Source organism: Aplysia californica, unplaced genomic scaffold (genome assembly GCF_000002075.1).
Source record: "Aplysia californica isolate F4 #8 unplaced genomic scaffold, AplCal3.0 scaffold00308, whole genome shotgun sequence".
NCBI lineage: Eukaryota > Metazoa > Mollusca > Gastropoda > Aplysiida > Aplysiidae > Aplysia > Aplysia californica.
In genome coordinates, this window is record NW_004797578.1 from 93605 (window position 1) to 121212 (window position 27608).

Sequence of the window (27608 nt, forward strand, 5' to 3'; positions counted from 1 at the left end):
GGGCAATGCCCACTTTTGGTGTAGGTCAAGATTTCTAGAAACCCCCGAAATCTGGGTTAGCCCGCTTGTCCTTAACATGTCACAATTGTTGAGCACTAAGCAGCATAAAACCTTCTGACAGAAATATTACACACCAACTCTCACCCGATTTGTTTGCTAGACGGATAGTTTGTCACAATTTCCACTACTCTCGGTTGCTTAATCTAAGAAGATCCCGACACTAACCCATATAGCCCTTCCTCCCGACTTGTCCAGTAACGGAGAATGTTTCCGAGTGTCCTAGTTCTAGGGTTGTGCTAGGGCAATAACATAGAATGTAAAACTTATATACAGAACTTTACAACTTTTCTTACCCAAGCAGACCCTTGAGCACTCACAAACATTCTCCGCTTCCTAGAAGGCTGTGAATGGCACACGCTCAGCTCAAACACTAACACACTAACAAGATCTTTCGCTGTCTATAGCCTGGTACCCATTTCCACCTGGGTAAAATGAGGAAAGTTTGCATAAAATACCCATCCCAGGGACACAACGTCAAATCCCTCACCGGACTTGAACCCACGACTTTACGGTTGCGAGTCCAACAGCCTAACCTCCAGGCCATCACAGTCACAGATTAAGAAACCGAGAAAAAAATAAAAATAAAAACCTTTGGGAGCAGCACATCGGAACAGTTGGTCGATGGTATTGATCTACACTATAGGGGGGGGGGGGTGTCACTACACGACATGTGCGGGAACCGGGAGGAATGAGACAACATCGGCTGTTCATTTATTCCCACAACATCAAACCTAAAACAACATTGAACCATAACAAACATCACACACCACTTCCATACAAAATCAAACCTAGACTGATTCTAATATAAGCCGACAAATTATGCACATGGACAGAAGGGGGGGAAAAAAAAGAATGATAATTACAACAAAAATAATAAAACAACACAAATGTGGTACCAAAAAGGCAAATAGGACGGTTGCTGCCTGGTACAAAACTTGAACACTATTGGCAAATTTTTTAAAATCTAAAAAAAAAAAAAAAATTTACAAAAAGAAGAGTCGGTCGGAGAGGCATTCGGCGGGCTCCTTGTGGATGTTCTCTCCCACTAGATAGGCCAGCTTGTGAGCATACTGGAAAACACACAAAAGGAAGACCATATAACATTGTGTCACATAATGCTGTGAGCATACTGGAAAACACACAAAAGGAAGACCATATAACATTGTGTCACATAATGCTGTGAGCATACTGGAAAACACACAACAGGAAGACCATTTTATATTGTGTCACATAATGCTGTGAGCATACTGGAAAACACACAACAGGAAGACCATTTTATATTGTGTCACATAATGCTGTGAGCGTACTGGAAAACACACAACAGGAAGACCATTTTATATTGTGTCACATAATGCTGTGAGCATACTGGGAAACACACAAAAGGAAGACCATATAACATTGCGTTACGACTTATAGTTCTGTTGAGCATACTGAAAAACACATCAACGTAAGACAATTTCATATTGAGTCCCACCTTATAGTACTGTGAAAATACTGAGAAATACATCAAAGGAAGACCATATAGCTTTTTTAAAGTTTTAATAACAGTTTTACGGCACTTGCAACACAATAAGGTCACATAAGTGTCGAAGAATAGATGTGCTACTAGAGAGTAACAAACACAAAAAAGGAGGAGGAGAGATCAGGAAGATAGATGTTTGATAGGAAAGAAGGAGCAAGCCACACCAGAGCACCCGTCAACCACCCACGATGATATAACATAGTTTCACCACTTCTAATACTGTGAACATACTGAAAAACACATCAACGGAAAACAATTTAACATTGTGTCAACACTTATAGTACTCTAATGTCCATAATGTGATGGGTATCGAACTCCCCACCAAATCCAAGGATGTTCAAGGAGATTTCAAAGAGGTCAAGGAGATTTCAAGGAGGTCAAGGAGGTTTCAAGGAGGTCAAGGTGATTTCAAGGAGGTTTCAAGATTTCAAGGAGATTTCAAGATTTCAAGGAGATTTCAAGGAGGTTTCAAGGAGGTTTCAAGGAGACTTCAAGGAGATTTCAAGGAGACTTCAAGGAGATTTCAAGGAGGTTTCAAGATTTCAAGGAGATTAAAGGAGGTTTCAAGATTTCAAGGAGATTTCAAGGAGGTTTCAAGGAGACTTCAAGGAGATTTCAAGATTTCAAGGAGGTTTCAAGGAGGTTTCAAGATTTCAAGGAGGTTTCAAGATTTCAAGGAGATTTCAAGGAGGTTTCAAGATTTCAAGGAGATTTCAAGGAGATTTCAAGATTTCAAGGAGGTTTCAAGAATTCAAGGAGATTTCAAGGAGGTTTCAAGGAGATTTCAAGGAGATTTCAAGGAGGTTTCAAGATTTCAAGGAGATTTCAAGGAGGTTTCAAGATTTCAAGGAGGTTTCAAGATTTCAAGGAGATTTCAAGGAGGTTTCAAGATTTCAAGGAGATTTCAAGGAGATTTCAAGATTTCAAGGAGGTTTCAAGAATTCAAGGAGATTTCAAGGAGGTTTCAAGGAGATTTCAAGGAGATTTCAAGGAGGTTTCAAGATTTCAAGGAGATTTCAAGGAGGTTTCAAGGAGATTTCAAGGAGATTTCAAGGAGGTTTCAAGATTTCAAGGAGATTTCAAGGAGGTTTCAAGATTTCAAGGAGATTTCAAGGAGATTTCAAGATTTCAAGGAGGTTTCAAGAATTCAAGGAGATTTCAAGGAGGTTTCAAGATTTCAAGGAGATTTCAAGGAGATTTCAAGGAGGTTTCAAGATTTCAAGGAGATTTCAAGGAGGTTTCAAGGAGATTTCAAGGAGGTTTCAAGATTTCAAGGAGGTTTCAAAGAGATCAAGGAGATCAAGGAGGTTTCAAGGAGATTTCAAGGAGGTTTCAAGATTTCAAGGAGGTTTCAAGGAGATCAAGGAGGTTTCAAGATTTCAAGGAGGTTTCAAGATTTCAAGGAGGTTTCAAGATTTCAAGGAGGTTTCAAGGTTTCAAGGAGATCAAGGAGATTCCAAGGAGACTTCAAGGAGGTCAAGGACAAATTTTTAAAATTCAAGATTTGTTTGGTCAGGAAATTCAGGCCATTTTTTACGGCGTACTCTTTTCTGAAAGGAATCGTATTTCGATTATCCTACAAAAATTTTGTTCACGTCTGATCCGACGAAAGTCAAGAAAGAGTTTTCCAGGACATTTTTCCTTGAATGTAAATTCAAGGAGTTTTCAAGGACTCCTTGAATTCAGTTAGATTTAGTTAAAGTTTTATGGCACTTGCAACACAATAAGGTCATACAAGTGCTGAAGAAAAGAGGTTTTACAAGAGAGTAACATACACAAAAAAGGAGGAGAGGTAAGGACGATAGATGTTTGATAGGAAAGAAGGAGCAAACCACACCAAAGCACCCGGCCCACGAATGTTTTTATTTGAGGGAACAAGGGATGTTTCTTGTCTTAAAAAAATGGAATTATTTTTTTTGTGCAAGCTGTTACATGTACAATTCATCAAAGTAGGGGAAGGTAGATGTTGAAATTTTACATGCTTTCCGCGTTAACCCTATCCATATGTCCTGGGATCATTTTGTACCCCCGGGGTTGTATTCTTCACATTTTAGAATACTTCTAGCACAAAGATCTCTTTGAAACTTTCAGTATTTCTCAAAAAATCACTTTGACAGACTGCTAAGCAAAGCATGCGGATCGGATTAACGATTAAATTTCCTCTTTGGAAAGTGGTGGCACAGAGTTCCCCACGTCGTATGGATACAATAGTAAAATACGACGTACGGATAGGGTTAAGTGGTGGCACAGAGTTCCCCACGTCGTATGGATAACACGATAGCAAAACACGACATACGCATAGGGTTAATCGATTTACTTTCACTCACCTGACAAGGGGCGGGGACTCTGACGGTGCCCGGCCAGTTGTAGTAGAGGTGAGTCATCTTGTAGGTGAGCGCCTGCATGTGGTCGGGCTTGAGCTGCAGGCCGTCGTCTACCACGATGTAGTGGGTGGGGCTCACCGTGCCCTGACGCACGTGCTGTGACACGATGAAGTAGTCGTACCTGACACACACACAGACCAGGTGTTACACAAAAGACACAATGAAGTAGTCGCACCTGACACACATGACAAGCACACACACACCAGGTGTTACACAAAAGGCACGGTGCTCTGCTCCCTTACCAAAGTAGTAGCAATGATAATAATAATACTAATAATACTAATACTACTACTACTAATTATTATAATACTAATACTAATAATAGTAATAATAAGAATAATAAAAGATTGCATTTATATAGCACTTTATCCCATACGAGTCTAAGCTCTGAGCACTTTACGTCAATCACATGGTCAATGAGCGTAACACTCCATTCACACAAGACAAAACATTTCACAGTAACAAGAAAACCTATTCTTCAACCGCATAATGAAGAAGTACCCACTTCACAAAATATACCACCGTAAAAACTCTGTACAACACGCCTGCCCACACCTCCATGACCAAAAATAGGATGTAGAATCATTTTAAAATTTGCTGCCGCTCAGGATTAACTCACTTGTGACTGGGCCCTTTCACCAGTCACAAGCGTTGAAGACTGGCGTTTTTGGGGGTATTTCAATAAATTACCACAACTCTCAGAATTACCCTATTGTAATCATTTTTTGACACAGTAAAGTAACATTCAAGCTTAATTTAATAAAAAAAACTAAAGTTGTCTAAGTCTAATACTTTAATTTATTTGATCTTTTTAAAATTGGCATGAATTTGATTTTCCGAAAAATTTCCAAAGACATGACAAGTAGAATGAAATTCACTGCAACAACAAAAATAAAAGTTCAAAGTGTTCTGGTTTGATTTGTATACATGTGCGAGTGTTTGGTGAAAATATAAAAGCTGGTCTGTGCATTGATTCAGACCCATATACTGAATTCATAGCTGCCACTCAGAAATTTTAAAAAAGGAGGAAATTCACGCGAAGGCGTACGCGCGCTCTCCGAAACCAGTGAGATCCAGAGGCAATATATACTGGAAAATCTAGCCTATGGTTTTGGAAGGGAAAACTGTCATATTGTTAACCATAGGCAACTGAATTAAAATGTATTTGAAAAAAACAACAACAAACAAACAAACATAAAGGCAGTAAGTTGACTAACAAGAATTCGAGTCAATTTGACAGTTTGGACTTGGTGACTAAAAATCCAGTGTTTTTTTGCCAGCTGGTGTCTTATAAAAAGATTTCTTTCTCTTTAAACGTGTACATAGATAGACGTAGAGCAGTGTCGGATCAAGGATACACAGGCACTCCTGTACAATGGCGGTCCAGTTTGCACTTAGTGCCCCTGTAGTGTGTTTCTTATTTAGAGATAAACTGAATTAAAATTATAGCCTAGGCTATCTAATCTAGATCTAGATATATCTAAATATGTGTAGATCTAGATTATATCTCGATCTAGAGACAGATTTTCTAGATCTAGATCTAGATTCACTTCCGCAGCAGCCCCAATAGCCGTCATGTAAACAAACGGGACCGCAATTGTAATTGTACAGGAGTGCCGCGGGCCGCGATTTCTTTTGCAAAAAACGGCTAGATCTAGATCTAGATCTAGTTCAATTTTCTAATGAACTTTTCAAGTCGCACACCGGCTGCTTCTTTCTCATTCCAGCTCCTTTTATTTTTACATTCTGAATCAATTTCTCTCGAATTTCCGCCAATTTCAATGACAACTCGGCGCGCTAACGCCCCGATGCCCGATCGACACTGTGTTGCTCCACAACAATAAACAATGTGAAACTAGCGCTGGGCCTAGAAGAACGGAAGTAGAAAGCTACGGGCAGACATGCGCAAACCGCGTTTTCGTCTCTCTCCCGGGTCGGTGTTTTCCGCGGGGGAAAAAAAGTATGAAATTTGCGACCAAGAGCGGTCCAGCGGAGGAAGGAGGAAAGTTGCGGGAAAAGCTAGATGTAGCGGAGTTTCCGCTATTTAGCGGGAAAGTGGCAGCTATGTGAATTACATGAGACAGATGTACGGCACGACGTTGTGATTTCGTTGCGCGAAAAACAACACCGGTACTAGTGCTAGATCTAGCCCTAGAACTACGACTCGGGCCGTGTTCGGGTACATATCCAGGATCCTAACTATTAAACTCATCATATTCTGAGACACTAGAACTAGTAAAACGCACAGAAGTATAGAAAACGGTGAAATTATGTGATTCTTGTTCATGCGACTTCTTCGACCGTTACTACGACGCGACTGTCGGATTACTATGAGCTGTATAGTAAAAAACAAAGCGCGAGTTCCGGTCTGTTCAACCCCAGTTGGGATCACTGTCCTTCACCTTCAATAACTTAAAAACTACTGGCCACAGAGATACGAAACGAAGTCTAAGTAGCTCAGGCTTGGCCAAACAAGGGTACGAGGCGGGTCTCGCGATCCGTGCGTGATTTGTAGAGCGAAAAAAAAATTCCAAATTGGTCACGCAGGGCTTGTGAGACCCGTCGCGAGCGTCGCGGCGGGGGTCACGCAACTGTTGTGTGACCCGTCTGAAGTGGTTAAACTTAGGGTTTAAAATTTTAAAAATAATTATGGCAAGTAAAAACTTATTTCATATATTCAGAATCAGCGCCTCAAAATAAGCAAACTTGCTCTTGGGGAACCCGATGTGATGCGTTTATGTAAATTTTAGCAATTTTATTATTTAGTCGATCGTCAATGGTGAAGTTGTGTATCAAGGTCACCCAGTGCGTTGCACATCTGCAGTCGGTTCAATGACTAGGAATCTCGCTGATCGAAAGAAAACTGGACGATAGATTGGAACGTCTAAACAGACTACACAGCTCGATAAAACGGACAGTTCTCGCATACGATGAATCTGACACAATTAATTTATTGTTTATGTAACCGGAGCTTCAGGCTTATCCTTTTGTTTTATGTTTTAGCAGAGGTTTTACGGCGCTCGCAACTGCATATGGTCATATGAGCGCCAGAAGTTCAGAGGTGTTACAAGAGAGTAACAAACATAAAAAAGAAGAAGGGGAGATAAGGACGATAGATGTTTGATAGGAAAGAAGAAGCAGACCACACCAAAGCACCCGTCAACCACCCACTGGCTTATCTTTCTTGTGTGAAAAATGTTAAGAACTCAGGGAACAGGCGTATGATTAGTAGGTGTCCAACTTTCAGCGATGAGAGAAACAAAGAAGGAGAAAAAAGTACCCACCTGTCCCGCCGAGTGACCGTGTGATCCACGACGGTGCCCGGACCTGGATTGTCCACACCCCCGTCTCCCTCCTGAGGAAAACCAACATTTTTAAAATCTCAGCGACATTCATACATATACAAATAGCTTCTTCTTCCCCCCAACGAAATACACACAAAAAACAACTGAAGATGGGAGTAAATCAAACACAGCACTGCCCTGGTGCAATGAATGTTGCAGCCAGGGCGTTTTAACAGAACTCACATCCTACACATAACCAACAAAAATGACCAAACTTTAACGAGAGCGTTCAACAGAAACTATATCTGAAACGTAACCAACAAAAATTATCTTACTTTAACCAGAGCGTTCAACAGACGAAATTAAATTGATTAACCCCATCCGTATGTCATGTTTTACTATCGTATCCATATGATGTGGGGAACTCTGTGCCACTACTTTCCAAAGAGAAAATTTACTCGTTAATCAGATTCGTACGCTTTGAATAGCAGTCTGCCAAAATGATTTTTTGAGAAAAACTGAAAGTTTCAAAGAGATCTTCGTACTAGAAGTATTCTAAAATGTGAAGAATATAACCCCGGGGGTACAAAATGACCCCCCGGCTGTACGGATAGGGTTAACAAGATCTCATATCCAAAACATCCGAACCAACATAGACAATCTTACTTTGCTGAAGATGCGGGTGTTGATTCGCTTCTGTACGACCACGGTGGAGCACAGCGGCTGATAGCCCTCGCCAAAGCTGAGGAAGCAGCGATGTAGCTGTTTCACCTCATGGTCAGCCAGGGTGTTCAGCTGACCGTCCCCCACACCGTCACGGAATATGACAATTTTTTCAGGAAGGAAGTGGTTATCCTGGAGGGGAAATCATAATAATGATGATGATAAGAAACAGACATTTATATAGCCCCCTACCCCACTACCATTGTAAATGACCAAGACAAAGTTCTCCCTGCTTTTAAAAGTTTTAGTAGAGGTTTTACGGCGCCTGCAACTGCATAAGGTCATATGAGTGCCAAGGGGTGGATGTCAACAGAGAAGTCCTTGCAGGGAATCAGGCTTACTCTGCTCACCTCTCTAGCTTCAACAGCACAAAGTCTGCTTCAACTATCAAGGCACCCCGGAAATAGCGGGTCACAAGAGTGAGATAAACATACAAAAGAAGTAGAGGGATATGACAATAGTAAGGATTAGGAAAAAAAAAGCAGCAGTTCCCTGTTGTAGATCAGGCACAGTTATGAGCGTGACATTGATGAATCAGCCCAGTTACAATTCTACTGTGCATGAACGAGAAATGTCCCCCTTTGAGAATGGCCGAAAGGCACTTCAGTCAGTGGCACTGCCCTGGGGGGTCCAAAGAGTTTTACGGCACTTGCAACACAATAAGGTCATATAAGTGCCGAAGATTAGGTGTTACAAGAGAGTAGCAAACACAAAAAAGAAAAACGGGGAGATAAGGACGATAGATGTTTGATAGGAAAGAAGAAGCAAACCACACCAGAGCACCCGCCAACCACACACTGTTTCCATCTGTCTCTCTTACTTTTTCCCAGCACTCAAAGACCATCATTGTGGCGATGTGCTTCTCTTTACTCAAACAAAATAAACAAATAATAATAATAATAAATAGCATTTGTATAGCGCAAGTCCCCACTTTTCAGCAAGCTCTATGCGCTTTACACTATATTATTACTACCCCAGCAGACCACAGAATACTCAGAAACATTCTTAACTTCCCGGGAAGCATACAGTGCAAGCAGCTGGTTAAGCGCTCAAACACTAACAAACTGACAAAATCTTTCACTGTCTATAGCTGGGTATCCATGTTCACCTGGGTGAAGTGAGGAAACTAAATTCGTGTAAAGTGCCTTTCCCAAGGACACAACGTCGGGCCCGCCGCTCAAAGCCCCGAACTCGCAACCACACGATTACGAGTCCGGTAGCCTAACCACTAGGCCACCGACACCACAACCTCACAATTACGAGTCCGGTAGCCTAACCACTAGGCCACCGACGCCACAACCTCACGATTACGAGTCCGGTAGCCTAACAACTAGGCCACCGACGCCACAACCTCACGATTACGAGTCCGGTAGCCTAACCACTAGACCACCGACGCCACAACCTCACGATTACGAGTCCGGTAGCCTAACCACTAGGCCACCGACGCCAACAAACAAACAGAAAACTCTGGTGTACAGTACTGACCGCGTGGAACTTGCGCAGTCCCTTGGTAAGACAGAGCTGCAGTCCGTGGACCAGTTCCTCCCCCTGTCGCTGTATGCAGACGTTGGAGAACCAGCGCGTGCACGTCGCGTTCAGACTACACACGAAGCCTCCCACAGACTGTTTGCCGCGCGCGTTGTCGTGGAAACTGTCGATGCCCACAACCATCAGACTTTTCTGCGAGAATCAAATAAAGAAGGAAAGAAAAAAAAGCATAAATAAGACGGGTCACGTTTTTTATCTTAACACAATCGTGTAAAATCAGGCGCTTGTCAAAATGATGAAAATGAAGAATGGGGCATTTTTCCCGACAGTTGGGTAATTTTCATTGAATTTTTTTTTTTTGGCTTAACACCTTTTACGTTCATTTAAAAACAGATTTCAGTATGGATTTAACTAAAAAAACGTTGATTAAAGGTACAAAAAAAAGTAGATTTTCAGTTTCCAAAGTTTCTGAAGCTAGGGAATTCACCAAATTTTGGCCGCCATTTTCTTGCTTATATTACCTTTGTTGTTGTTGTTAGCGATCCAGTAGCATTTATTTTACCTTTGTAACACGGCGATCCCCTCTACCTTCAATCACCAATATCTCAAGATAAATTGGTATTTTTTAAATTGAAAGGAAAAAAAATGAACAAGCTTTAAGATGATACCGAAAACTCCACATGCCCAAAAAATAAGAGCACCTGATTCCACCGCGTCGCGACACATATATCAAAAGTGAACAACATACAATATTCATGTATTGCAACACAATAAGCTCATATAAGTGCCGAAGATTAGAGGTGTTACAAAAGAGTCACACACACAAAAAAGAAGGAGAGATCAGGACGATAGATGTTTGATAGGAAAGAAGGAGGAGAGATCAGGACGATAGATGTTTGATAGGAAAGAAGGAGGAGAGATCAGGACGATAGATGTTTGATAGGAAAGAAGGAGGAGAGATCAGGACGATAGATGTTTGATAGAAACGAAGGAGCAAAAGAATTTCTCTAATCTCATCTTTATCTTCAACAACACGTGTAAAAGTTACACAGCTCTTTCACGCCACTAAAGCACAAAACAAAAACCAAACCCACTCACCAGCGGAATCTTCACGGCCCACAGCTCTCCGCCCAGCTTGCAGTTGATCTGCAGCGCAATCTTCTGAACCACGCTGCGCATTTTCTCTGGCTTGGATATTGTCCTTGCTACAATCACCTGTGGAACAACAAAAGGACGACCGACTCGTTCATAAGCGAAACAAAACTTCCAAAGGTGGGAAATTCCGTATAAGGCAAGACAGATAAGATGAGTTGTTGATCTCCACAAAGAGAACTTTGCTGTAGCATGGTGAAAACACAATAAACTTACTCATCTACACACTCTTTGTCATCTGTCTGTCTGTGCGTCTCTCTCACTCTCTTTTCTCTTTCTCGCTCGCACGCACACATACCCCACCCTCAACCCTCAAACAGAAAGAGTTAATTTTTCTGACATGCACATGACAACTTCATGAAGAAAAGGAAGAAAAGGGAAAGTGATTTTAGTAAGAGTTTTGCGGCACTTGCAGCACAATAAGGTCATATAAGTTCCCAAGATTAGAAGTGTTACAAGAGAGTAACAAACACAAAAAAAAGAAGGAAGGGAGATAAAGAGGATAGATGTTTTGGTTTAGTAGAGGTTTTACGGCGCTCGAAACTGCATAACGATAGATGTTTGATAGAAAAGAAGAAGCAAACCACACCAAAGCACCTGCCAACCACCCACTCTGTTCATGTTTTAAGCCTAGAGAGCAACATTTTTTCACAGCAAAGAAAATTATTTCATTCTTTTTCAAAATTGCACCTCAACCATGCATCTTTTCAACCCCCCCCCCCCCCCCCCCCCCCCCCCCCAACATTTAGAATTTAGATTTTGACAAAATATTTTTTGAGCACATACAACCGATACAACAGATCAAGAGACAGCTTCTTCTTCTTCTTCCTCGTTCTCGATGACAGCAGCTAGACAGTCAGTCCGATGTCGCGTACAAACTGTGTAGTACGCTTCAACTCTGAAAGACTGCCATAGAGTTATCTCTCAAGGGGAGCCACATTCTGCCAGGTCTGTGAGCGAAGGGTGGCGTAGCGCGGGCAGTGCTGAAGGACATGGTTGGCGTCCTCTTGGTCGTGTCCACATTCACAGGTCGCTGTTTCTCCCACTTTTAATTTGGTGTGCATATTATGATCTGTTGTGGCCACAACGGAGTCGAAAGATTGTGACTTGGTCTGCTCTATTTAGTATGTAGTAGGGGTCATGTCTGTTGTGCTTAGGGTGGGACCTTTTCCATCTGTTTCTTAAAGCAGTTTTTATTAGTGTTTTTGACTCTGAGAGATCCATGGCATCTTCAATCTGGGTCATTTTGGCTCCTTCTTTGGCTAAGCCATCTGCTTTTTCATTTCCATGAATGCCACAGTGACCTGGTATCCACTGCAGAGTTGTGTTGGCAAGAGACAGCAATTTTCTTTTAAAGAAAAAATTTGGGGCCTAGTACACCGAAACAGATGAGCGACGAAATGGACGCTTTTAAGGACAAGCGAGCTAATCCAGATAGATTTCGGGGGGTTCCAGAAATCTTGACCTACACCAAAAGTGGGGCATTGCAATACCTATTGGAGAAGTTTGGTTTCGTTGGTGTGTATATTTGTTAGGTTATAGAGAAAACTCTCCCTGTCTTTTAAAGAAACGGAACAAGGGTAAAAAAACTTTATCTTCGATTTTCTCAAAAACATCATTTTTCGGGATAGCCCCCCAGTGCTTAAAAACCCAATATGACTTGACCTAGTGACAGAACTCACCTGAGAGGGCACCGGAGCTTCCACACAGCACACTTTCTTTATCGCCGAGTAGCGATCGTCTCGGCTGGTCGGATTGATCACCACAACTAGCTGAACCTGAAGAGAGCAGAGAGCACCCCCATGTCACACAGAATGGCGCAGACAAGACAAGACAAGACAAGACAAGACAAGACAAGACAAGACAAGACATCATCATCATCATCAAAGTCCACACACTTTTCCTTTTTCTTATTTTTTTCATCTTGCGTTGTGTATAAAGATTATTTAATTAAAGTGTAATACATGTCTTTTTTTTTTAAGATTAAAATACAAATAAATTATGCATAAGCAGGGGTATATTACAAAATCCTGAAAATTTCAGAAATCTGGATTTCATGATTTAACCGGATAACAGGCACCTCTGATCCCCCAAATCTGTCCATGATTTCATCAGAAAAAATAATGAAGAAACAAAAATAAAATGAGTCTTTCTCAGCAACATTTACTGCAACAGAACCGAAGTCTGGCAAACAACTGTGCTGCAAAACTGACCAAACAGGGATTTTTTGGGTGCTTTGTTTAGTTTTGTTTTAGTTATAAAAGTTTGACAGCACTTGCTACACAAACAAGTCATATTAGAGCCAAAGATAAGAGGTTTTACTAGAGAGCAACATACAAAGAAAAGAAGAAGGTAGATGAATGAGGACGACAGATATTTGATTGGAAAGGAGTGAACCACACCAAGAGTCTCTGCCAACCACCCACTTTCTGGGTGCTAGTTTTAGTTTTAGTATGAGTTTTACAGCACTCGCAAAACATTAAGGTCACTTAAGTGCCAAAGAGTAGAGGTGTTACAAGAGAGTAACAAACATAAAAAAGAAGGAGGAGGGATCAGGACGATAGATGTTCGAAAAGAAAGAAGGAGCAAACCACACCAGAGCATCCGCCAACCACTCACAGATTAGAGGTTTTACTAAAGAGCAACATACAAAGAAAAGAAGAAGGTAGATGAATGAGGACGACCGATATTTGATTGGAAAGGATTGAGCCACACAAGAGCCCCTGCCAACCACCCACTTTCTGGGTGCTAAATTCAGGTGAGATGATCCACAGAGCATGAACAAACAACGTACCTTGTCATCTATCGATCTCCTCAGCTCCTGCACCAACGTTTCAATCTTTTCATTGACCAGTTCTTTCCGGAACGGAGCCTGACACCTGATGCCCATGTTGCGCGTCTCTGACTGCATGTGGCGCACAAACTCGTTGGCCTTCGCCGCGTCGCGCCGGGTGAAGAAGATGCCCCAGTTCTGCAGGTTGACGGGGCAGATGAGCTCGTTGCGAGTGGCTTCACGTGACCAGTCGGCCTGGTTGCCCGCCGAAAACTCTTTCTTCCCCATGTAGATGGTCTCTGGCGCCAACCTTCTGCCGGCAATCTGAAAAAAACAAAAAAAAATTAGTTCAGTAACAGTTTTACAGCACTTGTAAGTCACCCAAGGCAGTGATGGTGATGTAAGTAAAGACAATTAGGTCATAAAGCGCAGAAGATTGAAGGTGTTACATGAGAACATATACAGAAAAGAAGGAGAGATAAGGACTATAACTGTTTGATAGCAAAGAAGAAGCAAACCACACTGTAGCACTCCAAAAGAACCACAAAAGAAAAAAATAAAAAATTGTTTAACTTAACCGATTAAATCTCAACAGTTTCATGATCAGTCTGTTTTAGTCAGAGTTTTGCGGCGCTTGCAATACAATAAGGGCATATAAGTGCTGAAGACTGGGTGTTACAAGAGAGTAACATACACAAAAAAGGGGGACAGATCAGGACGATAGACGTTTGATAGGAAAGAAGAAGCTCAAGACCTGTCTTATGTTGTATTTTTAAAAACAAACTCTTTTTAAAATGGATAAGTAACATTAATAACCAAAGGATTGCATAAGAATTTTACTCCGTCTTAAATTTTCTCCCAAGAAAGGAGTGCAACTAGAAGTAACATACCAAAAAAAAGGAGAAAGACAGATAAGGACAAAAGATATTTCATAGAAAAGAAGGAGCACACCACACCAGAGCACTCATCAACCACCCATCCAGGAACCATACAGGTCTATACATAACGATTATACATAACGACAAAACTGACAGTAGACTTTAAACATAACGACAATACTGACAGTAGACTTTATACATAACGACATCACTCACATCAACGGTGGATTTCTCAATTTCCAGGCCCCATGTTGCCAGTTCGGCACAAGCCTCGGGACTCCTGTTGACGCTGTTGACAAACTTCTTCATGGCCAGCTGGCGTTGAGCCGGGGTCACCCTCGTGTGGACAGCCAGGTCCTGAGGAATTCAGACGGACACATGGTTTGAGCGTGTTTGTTTTTTTTATAGTTTTAGTGGAGGTTTTACGGCGCTCGCAACTGCATAAGGTCAAATGAGCGCCAGAAGATTAGAGCTGTTACAAGAGAGTAACAAACATAAAAAAGATGAAGGGAGATAAGGACGATAGATGTTAGATAGGAAAGAAGAAGTAAATCACACCGGAGCACCTGCCAACCACCCACGTTTGTTTGAGTAAGTAGGTTTTACGGCGCTCGCAACTGCATGAGGTCATATGAGCATCAAGGTGCGGAGGTCAACAGAGAAGTCCTTACAGGGAATCAGACTTATTCTGCTCACCTCTCTCGCTTCAGCAGCACAAAGTCTGCTTCGACTATCAAGGCACCCAGAAAATAGCGGGTCACAAAAGTGTGACAAACATACAAAAGATGTAGAGGAAAAATGAAGATAGTAAGGATTAGGAAAGAAAAAGCAGCAGTTCCCTGTTGCAGTTCAGGCACAGTTATGAGCATGACATGGATGAATCAGCCGATTTACAATTACAATTCTACTGTGCATATGAACATGATCAATGTCCCCCCTTTGGGAATAGCCTAAAGACCCTTCAGTAGCACCGCCACGGGGGTAGGCATGAGGTTGAGAGGTTGAGAGGTTGAGAGAGAGAGGTTGAGAGGTTGAGAGAGAGAGAGAGAGAGAGAGAGGGAGGGAGGGAGGGAGGGAGGGAGGGAGGGAGGGAGGGAGAGAAAGAGAGAGAGAGAGAGAGAGAGAGAGAGAGAGAGAGAGAGAGAGAGAGAACGGAAATGTTTTTCTTTCTGTATAGAATTAATGTTTTAATGAATGTTTCTAGTTACTCACATTTCAACTTTTATTTTGACAGTTCGTGAATTTTTATTACATTGTATATTTTTAGTGAACACATTTTCAACCTCACTGCGAGACTGTTTTTCTGGTATAAAATTTTACACATATGCATTTATATTATATGTATAATACTTTGTTTTACGTACACACTTGTCGATTAATTTTTAAGATGTGATGTCTTTTTCACTGTCATGCGCATTGAGCATCTTTTAGGAAATGGAAATGCACAGTATAAATGCTATTTATTATTATCTTCTAAACATCGACAACATCTAGTGTCTATGTCAGGCATGGGTTTACAGGTCCCTGCAAGCAATCTCAGTCCCACGTGCGAGCCAACCCAGGAGTTACTAATAAATGTGGCCCATAGTGAGGTGACAATTAGACACAACTGCCCATTTCAAAAATTAAAACTGGAAGCAACAGAGCTAATATTTTACCTCACAAAATGCCTGAGATTGACAATGCAACTGTATCAGTTTTGGTCTCACTTTTGAGAGCTTGGCCATTTCAGCTGATTTCCCCCAGTTTTCTCCTGATTTGCCCTGTGAGGTACTCGAAATTGCTTCATTCAGGCCGCAACTTGGACATGCCTGCCCATGCAGGAAACTATCAGAGTTGCGCACTTTCGAGAAAAAACGATGAAAGGCGTGCACTTTTTGACAATATCCATACAATCAAATTGCCGATTTCATCAAACACTTACACTAACCTTGACAAAATTACTCTGTACAGCCCCCATTCAAATATATTCGTGTTTCCAGACCATCATACTGACCCCATTCAAATATATTCGTGTTTCCAGACCATCATACTGACACTAACCAAATAGAAATTCACAACCAAGAAAATAAATGTTGGAATTTATAGAAATCTGAGCGGGGTCCACAAGCATCATATTGTCCATTCCATCTAGTAGAAAGACAATTCTATACAAAGTGCAAAATCCTAACAATTTCAGAATTCTAGATTTCGGGACTATCCACAAAATCAGCACCTCTGTGCGACGGTAAATTGAGATAACTTTGTCCCGGACTTACCTTCATCACCTGGAAGTCCTGCCGCATGTCGTCGGTGAGCCCACACATGTAGCACAGCTCGGGTATCAGGCACAGGAACTCAGGGTCCGGTTTCTCGCCAGGCTAGGGAAGAAGAAAAAAAATAATAAAAAGATAATAATAATAATAATAATGATAGATAGCAGTTGCATAGCACAAATCCCCGCTCAACAGCAAGTTCTATGCGCTTCACAATCTATACTATAACCCCAGCAGATCTGAGAGCATTCTGAAACAACCTCCGTTTTAGTTTTAGTAGAGTTTTTACGGCGCTCGCAACTGCATAAGGTCATATGAGCGCCAAGGGGTGGATGTCAACAGAGAAGTCCGTACAGGGAATCAGGCTTACTCTGCTGACCTCTGTGACTTCGACTATCAAGGCATCCCGGAAATGAAGTAGAGGGTAAAATGACGATAGTAAGGATTAGGAAAGAAAAAGCAGCAGTTCCCTGTTGTAGTTCAGGCTCAGTTATGAGCATGACATTGATAAACCAGCCCAATTACAATTCTACTGTGCATAAGAACATGTTAATGTTCCCCTCTTTGGGAATGGCCTAAAGACACTCGCCTCTGGTGTCTGACCCACAAGTCCGTGTGGCAAAATAAAACCTACCGGGGCTCCTTTGTCCGGCTTCCTCTTGTGCAGCAGAAGCGGCTGAGACTGGTTCTGGATGTCAATGTTGTGCTGGGTTCTGTTTGAGAGATAATAATAATAATAATAATAATAATAGATAGCATTTGTATAGCGCATACCCCCGCTCTACAGCAGGCTCTATGCGCTTTACACTATATTATTACCCGAACAGATCACAGAACAGAGAGAAACATTTTCAGCTTCCCGGGAAGCATACACTACAAGAGGCTGATAAAGCCCTAAAACACTAACAAACTGAGAAGATCTTTCACTGTCTATCGCTGGGTACCCATTCCCACCTGGATGAAGTGAGGAAATTCGTGTAAAGTGTCTTTTTTTCCCAAGGACACAACGTCGGGTCCTTGCACAAACACTTCCACTTTTTCTTCCATCCAGGCATGGAATGGACCGGTCTTGGTTTTCACCCTTTGAGCCCTTGCCATCGCGCGACCTCAAAGCTTTCTTGTCTATCTCCATTTTCAAGTAATTTAAAGTGAAAACAGTTTATAACAAAGAGAGAGCTAAAGAAGAAGTCACATTTTCACTGTCTAAAAAAATGGAGATACGACAAAAAAGCACTGAGTTCACGACCAGTAGAGGCGTGTAAAACTACCCGTATGCCAAGCCACCGGTACATCCGTGAGCCAGACCCCATCCCCAACCCGGCCTGCCTGAGACAAAACGGGTGCAGAAAACAGCGTTTGCTACAAAAGACTTTACAGATTATCAGGAAGATCTTTCTGAATTAGACACAGGTAATGACAAGGACTACCCAGTGGGATATGGAAAGTGATTCTGATGATCAAATGAATGTTAGTAATATATCACTCAGGAGCTCAGACAGAGGGGCACGGTAGCCTCAGGAGCTCAGACAGAGGGGCACGGTAGCCCCAGGAGCTCAGGCAGAGGGACACGGTAGCCTCAGGAGCTCAGACAGAGGGACACGGTAGCCCCAGGAGCTCAGGCAGAGGGACACGGTAGCCTCAGGAGGTCAGGCAGAGAGGCATGGTAGCCTCAGGAGGTCAGGTAGAGAGGCACGATAGCCTCAGGAGGTCAGGCAGAGAGGCACGGTAGCCTCAGGAGCTCAGACAGAGGGGCACGGTAGCCTCAGGAGCTCAGACAGAGGGGCACGGTAGCCTCAGGAGGTCGGACAGAGGGGCACGGTAGCCTCAGGAGGTCAGACAGAGGGGCACGGTAGCCTCACGAGGTCAGACAGAGGGGCACGGTAGACTCAGGAGCTCAGGGCTCAAAGGGTTAAACCCCTTTTCAATACTCTTTAAGTCTACCCAAGTGGCTGGACTTCTGATTCAAAGCCAACTCCAAAAGTTTAGCCATGGAAATTCTCCAATCAATGCAAGTTGTTGGAGATTCGAACAAATGTTATTAACATTGTAGCCTAAACAGATACCATCTGAACTACCATTTAAACCAATCATTTTAACGAACTCAAGTCGTTCATGATATGTAAAAGTGTTATTTGAGTATATTCTACTAACATATTTTGTCTTTAACTCCATGTGTGTTTCTTATTCATCTTCCATCTAATTCTCCATCCCTCCCTCCATCTCTCTCTTTCTCTCTCAATCTCTCTGTCCTCAATTTAACAATATGAGGCAAAACAATAAAAAGGTATTGTCCAGATGACCAATACACCCATCACCGTCACAAGAATTCAGAGGAAACCAGCTATGTCATGTCACAGCTATGTGTGCTGGTACAACGTCTGTCAGACACATGACACTACGCAACTCAATTCACTAATTCAAAGCTAAAATATCTTCAACATAACATGTGCTACTTGCTCAGGAGTTTATTCCGAACTGAACTGCCGTGGTTCGTGAGTGATCACGACAAAAACACATCTTAATGGTCACGAGATACACACAGATATAAAGGAAATAACTCGCATAATACAGCGATCACAACCACACACGGTTACTCTCTCTTAACAATACATCACAATAACATTCACAAAAGATTAAACGGGCAAAACATGGGGGAAAAAGATAAATAAACGGCGCTAAAAAAATCCTCGTGCAGTCATACACCAATATAAAGTAAGGAATCTAGTAGGCTTACTTGTAATACTCAACGAAGGTGATGCTTTCACCGGCTGACTTGGATGCGAACTTGTCCAAGGGCGTCTTTGACCAGACGATGTCGTCGACCCTGTAGGTTTTGTTGTTGTAGCGAGTGAGCACCACCGAGCCCACCACCTTGCGCATTATTTCCTCCTGGAAGCCTCGGGGGTTGGAGATGGCGCAAGCTTCCCTGGCGACAACAAACGGAACATTTTCCAAACCGTGAGAAGAAAACAATCAAACCATTTTGTGAACTTAGTTTTAAGTAAGTGTATTACGGCACTTCCAAAACTATAAGGTCATATATAAGTGCCGAAGAATAGATGTGTTACAAGAGAGTAACAAATATATAAAAGAAAGAGGAGAGATCTTTTTTTTTAGTAGAAGTTTTACGGCGCTCGAAACAACAAGGTCATATAAGTGCCGAAGAATAGATTATGTGTTACAAGAGAGTAACAAAAATTAAAAAAGAAGGAAAAGAGATCAGGACGATAGGTATTTGATAGGAAAGAAGGAGTAAACCACACCAGAGCACCCGCCAACCACCCACAATAACACATTCATGCCTTTCATCTAGGACTGGGAGCACACTCAAGAACACAGTGTATACAATCACACATTCACACTCAAGAACACAGCGTATACAATCACACATTCACACTCAAGAACACAGCGTATACAATCACACATTCACACTCAAGAACACAGCGTATACAATCACACATTCACACTCAAGAACACAGCGTATACAATCACACATTCACACTAAAGAACACAGCGTATACAATCACACATTCACGCAATACGTGGAGGACAGGGAGCAAACTCCAGAACACAGCGTATACAATTACACATTCACACTAAAGAACACAGCGTATACAATTACACATTCACACTCCAGAACACAGCGTATACAATCACACATTCACACTCAAGAACACAGCGTATACAATCACACATTCACACTCAAGAACACAGCGTATACAATTACACATTCACACTAAAGAACACAGCGTATACAATTACACATTCACACTAAAGAACACAGCGTATACAATTACACATTCACACTAAAGAACACAGCGTATACAATTACACATTCACACTAAAGAACACAGCGTATACAATTACACATTCACACTCAAGAACACAGCGTATACAATCACATATTCACACTCAAGAACACAGCGCACACAATCACACATTCACGCCATACAGGCAGGGCCGGGAGCCCACTCAAGAACACAGGGCGTATCTACGTACATGATGTCGTGCACGGTCTCCGTCCGCAGCACTTTGTGAGAGGCGTCCAGGAGCAACATGAGCCCACCCTCCTGCTCCTGGGCAGCTGTGATGTATCCTGGCCACACCTCCAGTCTGCACAGGGGGGAAAACAAGAACAGAGATATCATATAACGACATCTGGATCATTAACAACAACATATAACGACATAATAACGATGATGTCAATAATAATGGGAATTTATGTAGCCCCTTATCCCTACAACAATTCAAGTCAACCGTGAATGGTTTAGTTTTAGTTTTAGCAAGAGTTTTCCACGCATACAACACAATAAGGTCATATAAGTGCCGAAGATTAGAGGAGTTACAAGAGAGTAACAAACACAAAATAGAAGGAGGGGAGAAAAGGACGACGGATGTTTGATAGAAAAGAAGGAGCAAACCGCACTAGAGCATCCCCCAACCACCCACCCGTGAATGGTTGAAAGGAGCACTTCAGCATTGATACACATAACCCTGGGTGCCTCAAATCACAAATTCAAAACGTATGCAAATAACAAAATGGGCAAATCACAACAAAAAATTTAAAAATTTTAAATAAAGAGTGCAACAAAACAACACACCTTAGTTTAGTTCTAGTAGAGGTTTTAGTAGAGGTTTTACGGCGCTCGCAACTGTATGAGGTCATATGAGCGCCACAAGATTAGAGGTGTTACAAGAGAGTAGTAGTAGTATAAGGTTTTACGGCGCTCGCAACTGTATGAGGTCATATGAGCGCCACAAGATTACAGGTGTTACAAGAGAGTAGTAGTAGTATAAGGTTTTACGGCGCTCGCAACTGTATGAGGTCATATGAGCGCCACAAGATTACAGGTGTTACAAGAGAGTAGTAGTAGTATAAGGTTTTACGGCGCTCGCAACTGTATGAGGTCATATGAGCGCCACAAGATTACAGGTGTTACAAGAGAGTAGTAGTAGTATAAGGTTTTACGGTGCTCGCAACTGCATCAGGTCATATGAGCGCCACAAGATTACAGGTGTTACAAGAGAGTAGTAGTAGTATAAGGTTTTACGGCGCTCGCAACTGCATCAGGTCATATGAGCGCCACAAGATTACAGGTGTTACAAGAGAGTAGTAGTAGTATAAGGTTTTACGGCGCTCGCAACTGCATACGGTCATATGAGCGCCACAAGATTACAGGTGTTACAAGAGAGTAGTAGTAGTATAAGGTTTTACGGCGCTCGCAACTGCATACGGTCATATGAGCGCCACAAGATTACAGGTGTTACAAGAGAGTAGTAGTAGTATAAGGTTTTACGGCGCTCGCAACTGCATACGGTCATATGAGCGCCACAAGATTACAGGTGTTACAAGAGAGTAACAAACATAAAAAAGAAGGAGGGGAGATAAGGACGATAGCTGTTTGATAGGAAAGAAGGAGCAAACCACACCAGAGCACCCGCCAACCACCCACACAACACACTGAAATGAACATTTGCGAACAACACACTATAAAGCAACACAACTAACAACAGGAACCAGGTAAACTACTCACTTGCGCTGGGGGATGGAGGCTGGAGTGTGTGGGTTGAAAAAATATCTCTGAACTTGGCACATGTCTAAGATGTACATGATCCTGAAAGAAAAATTACAAAAATAAATACATTTTTAGAAACCAATCAAAATGAAAGTTTCAACTAAACCAAATCAGCTTAAGAGTTTTTTCCCCCGCATTTGCAACACGACCAGGTCATACAAATGTCAAAGATAAGAGGCATTATCAAAGATAATCACTCAAAGAAAAGGAGAAGGAGAGATAAAGATGATAGAAATTGGAATGGGAAAGAAGGAGAAAACTACACTAGAGCACCTGCCAACCACTGACTTTGAGCCGGGGAAAAAAAGGACAGTTTTAGTCTTAGTAAAGGTATTACGGCGCTCGCAACTGCATAAGGTCATATGAGCGCCAGAAGATTAGAGGTGTTACAAGAGAGTAACAAACATAAAAAAGAAGAAGGGGAGATAAGGATGATAGATGTTTCATAGGAAAGAAGAAGCAAACCACACCAGAGCACCCGCCAACCACTCACAATAAAGGACAGAGAGACAGAAACAACAGGGGAAAAGAAAAGAAATATGACCTACTAATAGCGTCCTTCAACCAAACACCGGCTTCCTCTGTCTTTCTTCTTAGTAAGAGTTATACGGCACTTGCAACACAATAAGGTCATATAAGTGCCGAAGATTAGAGGAGTTACAAGAGAGTAGCAAACAAAAAAAAAGGAGAGATCAGGAGGATAGACGTTTGATAGGAAAGAAGGAGCACACCACACCAGAGCACCCGCCAAACACCCACTTTCCTGTTTAGTTTAGTTTTAGTAAGCTTTATTGTTATTTAGTAGAAGTTTTACGGCACTGGCAACTGCATAAGGCCATATGAGTGCCAAGGGGTGGATGTCAACAGAAATGTCTTGACAGTGAATCAGACTTACTCTGCTCACCACTCTAGCCTCAACAGCACAAAGTCTGCTTCGACTATCAAGGCACCCTGGAAATAGCGGGTCACAAGAGTGTGACAAACATACAAAAGAAATAGAGGAAAATGACAATAGTAAGGATTAGGAAAGAAAAAGCAGCAGTTCCCTCTATATTGTTCCAGAACATTATGAGCATGACATAGATAAATCAGCCCATTTACAATTCTGCTGTGCATAAAGAACATGTTGTTAATATCCCGCCTTTGGGAATGGTCTAAACGCACTTCAGTCAGTGGCACTGCCCTGTGGGGTGTACCACTTTCCTGTGTCAGAAAGGGTTTTAACTTCAACAAAAATAGACAGATCAACAAAAGAAACGACCAACCTCCTGAAGACAATGTTGTAGAGATGAACACACTGAGACAGATAAACTAAAGAAACGACAAACCTTCTGAAGACAGACAGACTGAAGAAAGAACCAACCTTCTGAAGACGACATTGTACAGATGAACACACTGAGACAGACAGATAGACTGAAGAAACAACCAACCTTCTGAAGACGACATTGTACAGATGAACACACTGAGACAGACAGATAGACTGAAGAAACGACCAACCTTCTGAAGACAACGTTGTAGAGATGAACACACTGGGCAGGGGGAACGGTTTTCACATACGTCACCGTCAGCGAAACCGCCGTACCGTCAGTCTTCCTGATGGAGGTGAACACAACTTCCTGGGGACAGAAATACTTACTTTACATATTCTATCAAAAAGTTTAACATGACCACGGGTAAAAGTTGTTTTGCCTGAAAACTTTCAAACTCATAGCACCTCAAGGGGCTTTGCCTAAAAAGATAATCGAATGCCCCCCCCCCCCCCCTTGTGAATTTATGCTCAAACTCGAGCAACGGAGTTGAAAAGTCTGACTTTTTTTTAGACAGTTGTTTGGTAAATGACAGAAACTAGTGCTTCACGAAATCCACGCTAGTCCAGCCAAGGACGGCCATTGTCGGCTGCCGGCACTATGATGCCAGCTGGCTTTCTCTTGCCAGAATTTCCAGCCACAGCCGCCACACTTTTACCCATGAACATGACACACGCTCAATATATACACTTTTTAAAAATCAGGTCATAATTCATTGTATTTGTGTATTGTAGATCAATTTTTTTTTAAACTTTACTCCAAATTCTTCACGGGAAAACCTCGCACAGATGAGCCTGCTCTAACAGCCACCTGTCCAAGTCAAGATAATCCCCCATACAAACAACCACTGACTTTCCAGTTGGTATTTTGTCTGTACTATAATGACTCTAAAACCTCCACATTTCTAGGAAAACTACTTTTCTTCTCAACAACAGGCGACTGTCTTGGATAATTTCAACTGTACTTTCTTATTGTCGATTTTTGGAATTTGCATGTCATTTTGTTAAAGAAATCAATTTTTTAAAATCAGACCATGTATGATTTAAGTGTACTGAGAGTGCCAACTGCCCCCCACAACTTCAACAAATATTGATACTTCTTTTTTAGTAGAGGTTTTACGGCGCTCACAACTGCATAAGGTCATATGAGCGCCAAGGGGTGGATGTCAACAAAGAAGTCCTTACGGTGAATCTGGCTTACTCTGCTCACCTCTCTAGCTTCAACAGCACAAAGTCTGCTTCGACTATCAAGGAACCCCGGAAATAGCAGTTCACAAGAGTGTGACAAACATACAAAAGTAGAGGAAAATGACAATAGTAAGGATTAGGAAAGAAAAAGCAGCAGTTCCCTGTTGCAGTTCAGGCACAGTTATGAGCATGACATTGATGAATCAGCCCATTTACAATTCTACTGTGCATAAGAACATGTTAATGTCCCCCCTTTGGGAGTGGCATACAGACACTTCAGTCAGTGGCACTGCCCCGGGGGTAAGGCCAAACAGTGCGTCACTTACTTTGCTCTGTAATTTCTTGGGCATGTACAGGATGCTGCCGTCAAAACTGTAGCCTGTGTTCAGTTCTGCTTTGTGCTCCGCCAACAGCTTAATCTTCAACCTTTTGTTGTCGATGACCGGTGAGAAATGGACGTGGTACTGATAGACGCCATCATGTTTGCACAACAGTCGCACATAGTTGGCAGACAGCTGCATGCTGGGAAAATAATAATAATAATAATAATAATGAGGATCATTTTTACAGCGCCCACTCCCGTGTGAACACAGCTCTAGGCGCTTTGCATAAATGCATGTACCAACAATATTCATGCACGCAGACACACACATACATACTCATGCACACATTACACACACATGTGCACATACACATGCACGCTAAATGCACACACACACACACACATCTACAAAAACAAAACATTGGTTGATACTTTAGAATGCTGTACAGTTACAAAGATACCAGTTTTCTACAGAGAAACTTAGGTACATCACACAAAAGACTAATTCTACGCATTTATTAATCAGAGAATTTTATTCTACGACTCACCGAGAGTGAGTGACTAACTACATGCCAAGATTTACGCACAACCACAACATGGGGACAGCACTCCAACAAACGTAGACATTGTCCAACAAGTGAAAAGAAAAGGATTCTACTAAACCTCAACCGTGGACTTTTATTTTATCTGATCACTTATTTATTTATTAGGGCGGGGAAAATCAAAACTACACCACATAGCATAATGCCACAAAACTGATCAATGGCACAAACACACTACCTGACTTTTCCTTTCAAAAATAGCATTTTGACTAACGCTGTGCCTTAATTTGGACTCAAAACACCAATACTCAATACTGTTATACAGTTTTGAACCGAACTCAAAAGCCACCATGCAAGAGAGACAGAAAAGAATTAAGTGGCGCCGTCACCAGACGAGAACCCTCCCCACCCCAAATCAACCAACTGCACAAGCGTACCATGGAAGAGAATCAGGCTACACAAACAGGGGTAGTTAGTTATAGTAAGAGTTTTACGGCACTTGCGACAAAATAAGGTCATATGAAGTGCCGAAGATTAGAGGTGTTACAAGAGAGTAACAAACACACCAAAAAAAAGGAGGGGAGATAAAGACGATAGAATAGATGTTTGATAGGAAAGAAGAAGCAAACCAAACGAGAGCACCCGCCAACCACCCACAAACAGGGGTAGACCACACAAAACGTCAAAGAAGTCTTCCAAAAGAATAACTTATCAACAACAGAAGCCACCCATCACGCCTGTGACCAAAAACCCCACCTCCTCTCAACATCTAACCATACAACAGATAGGAAAAAGTAAAAGGAAAGTAACAGAGGCAGAATAATAATAATAATAATAATAATAATAATAATAATAATAATAGAAAACATTTATACAATACAACCTGAGTGCTTTCTAGTCGTATCTCCATTTTTTTAAACAGTGAAAATGCGACTTCTTCTTCAGCTCCCTCTTTGTTATGAACTGTTTTTACTGTAAAAAAAAATATGGAGATAACGACAAGAAAGCACCGAGGTCGCAATAGAGTTCAACCACGATTTAAAAAGACAGGCTCGGAGCACTTTACAAATACATCAGCAACACATAAACAGTACTTTGTGTTCTCACACCAAAAACCCAGAAGTACCTCTTTAATCTGTTGTTGTTGTTGTTGTTAGCGATCCAGTATCATCTGAGCGTTAACTCTTCTGCATGATGCCATTCGGTAATAGTTGCATGTTTGTTCTAATTGTTGTCTTGAGGAGTAGAGGCAGTTAGATGTGTGGGGTAGCTTGGGAAGAAAACATCCCTTAAATCAGTTAGTTTTCTACAGAAGAACAGATGATGTTCCACTGTCTCTGAGGGGTAGTCACATAGTGGGCAGGCAGCAGACTGCTTTACTCCAATTCGGTTGAGATGTTGGTTGAGGGGTACATGTTGTGTTCTAAGTTGGAAGATTATGGATTGATCTCCCCTCCTCAACTCATTGATTGGAACCTCTTTAATCTAAAAACAGGAAAGTACTCACGGTTTCCCCCTCTCCCCACGCATGGACACTGTGGGCCTGCGTTCCCTCTCTCTCTCTCCAACCTGTGACCCCCTCGGGCGACCTCCGACTTGTAAGCCGGCCATCCGCTCGCTGGGAGGGTCAGACGAGTGTGAGGGGCTGGGGGGCGGGCTTGACCGGCCGGACGCGGATGCCACAGAGCTCGGTCGAGAGGAGGCGCTGGTTACAGAGCCACCCTGTAGCTGACTGCGGCCCAAGCCGACCTGACCCTGTTTTTGCTGAGCGCTGGAATATCAGTTTAGTTTTAGTAAGAGTTTTACGGCGTATTAGAGGTTTTACAAGAGAGTAACAAACATAAAAAAGAAGAAAAGGAGATAAGGACGATACATGTTTGACAGGAAAGAAAGAGCAAACCACACTTTAGCACTCCAAAACAACCACAAATAAACAAAAAAACTTAACCAACTGATAAAATCTCAACAGTTTCATGATTTGTTTGTTTTAGTAAGAGTTTTACGGCACTTGCAACACAATAAGGTTCTATAAGTGCCAAAGATTAAAGGTGTTACAAGAGAGTAAAAACACAAAAAAGAAGGAGGGGAGACAGAGATGATAGATGTTTTATAGGAAAGAAGAAGCAAACCACACCAGAGCACCCGCCAAGCACCC

At 42.0% G+C, this 27608-nt stretch overlaps 1 protein-coding gene across 1 annotated transcript; it reads right to left on the minus strand.

The window, feature by feature from the left end:
* Window positions 1–27223, minus strand: LOC101862357 (piwi-like protein Ago3; the record flags this gene model as incomplete). The annotated part of the gene is given in 17 exon segments (XM_013084656.1): window positions 1–1130; window positions 3910–4087; window positions 7251–7321; window positions 7917–8105; window positions 9459–9653; window positions 10560–10676; window positions 12296–12391; window positions 13408–13710; window positions 14481–14621; window positions 16523–16624; window positions 17154–17232; window positions 19254–19445; window positions 20519–20632; window positions 22054–22134; window positions 23593–23711; window positions 24916–25111; window positions 26961–27223. Coding segments are annotated over 17 exon segments (2523 nt in total), but the record flags the coding sequence as incomplete, so codon positions are not given.
* Between the last annotated feature and the right edge of the window lie 385 nt (window positions 27224–27608).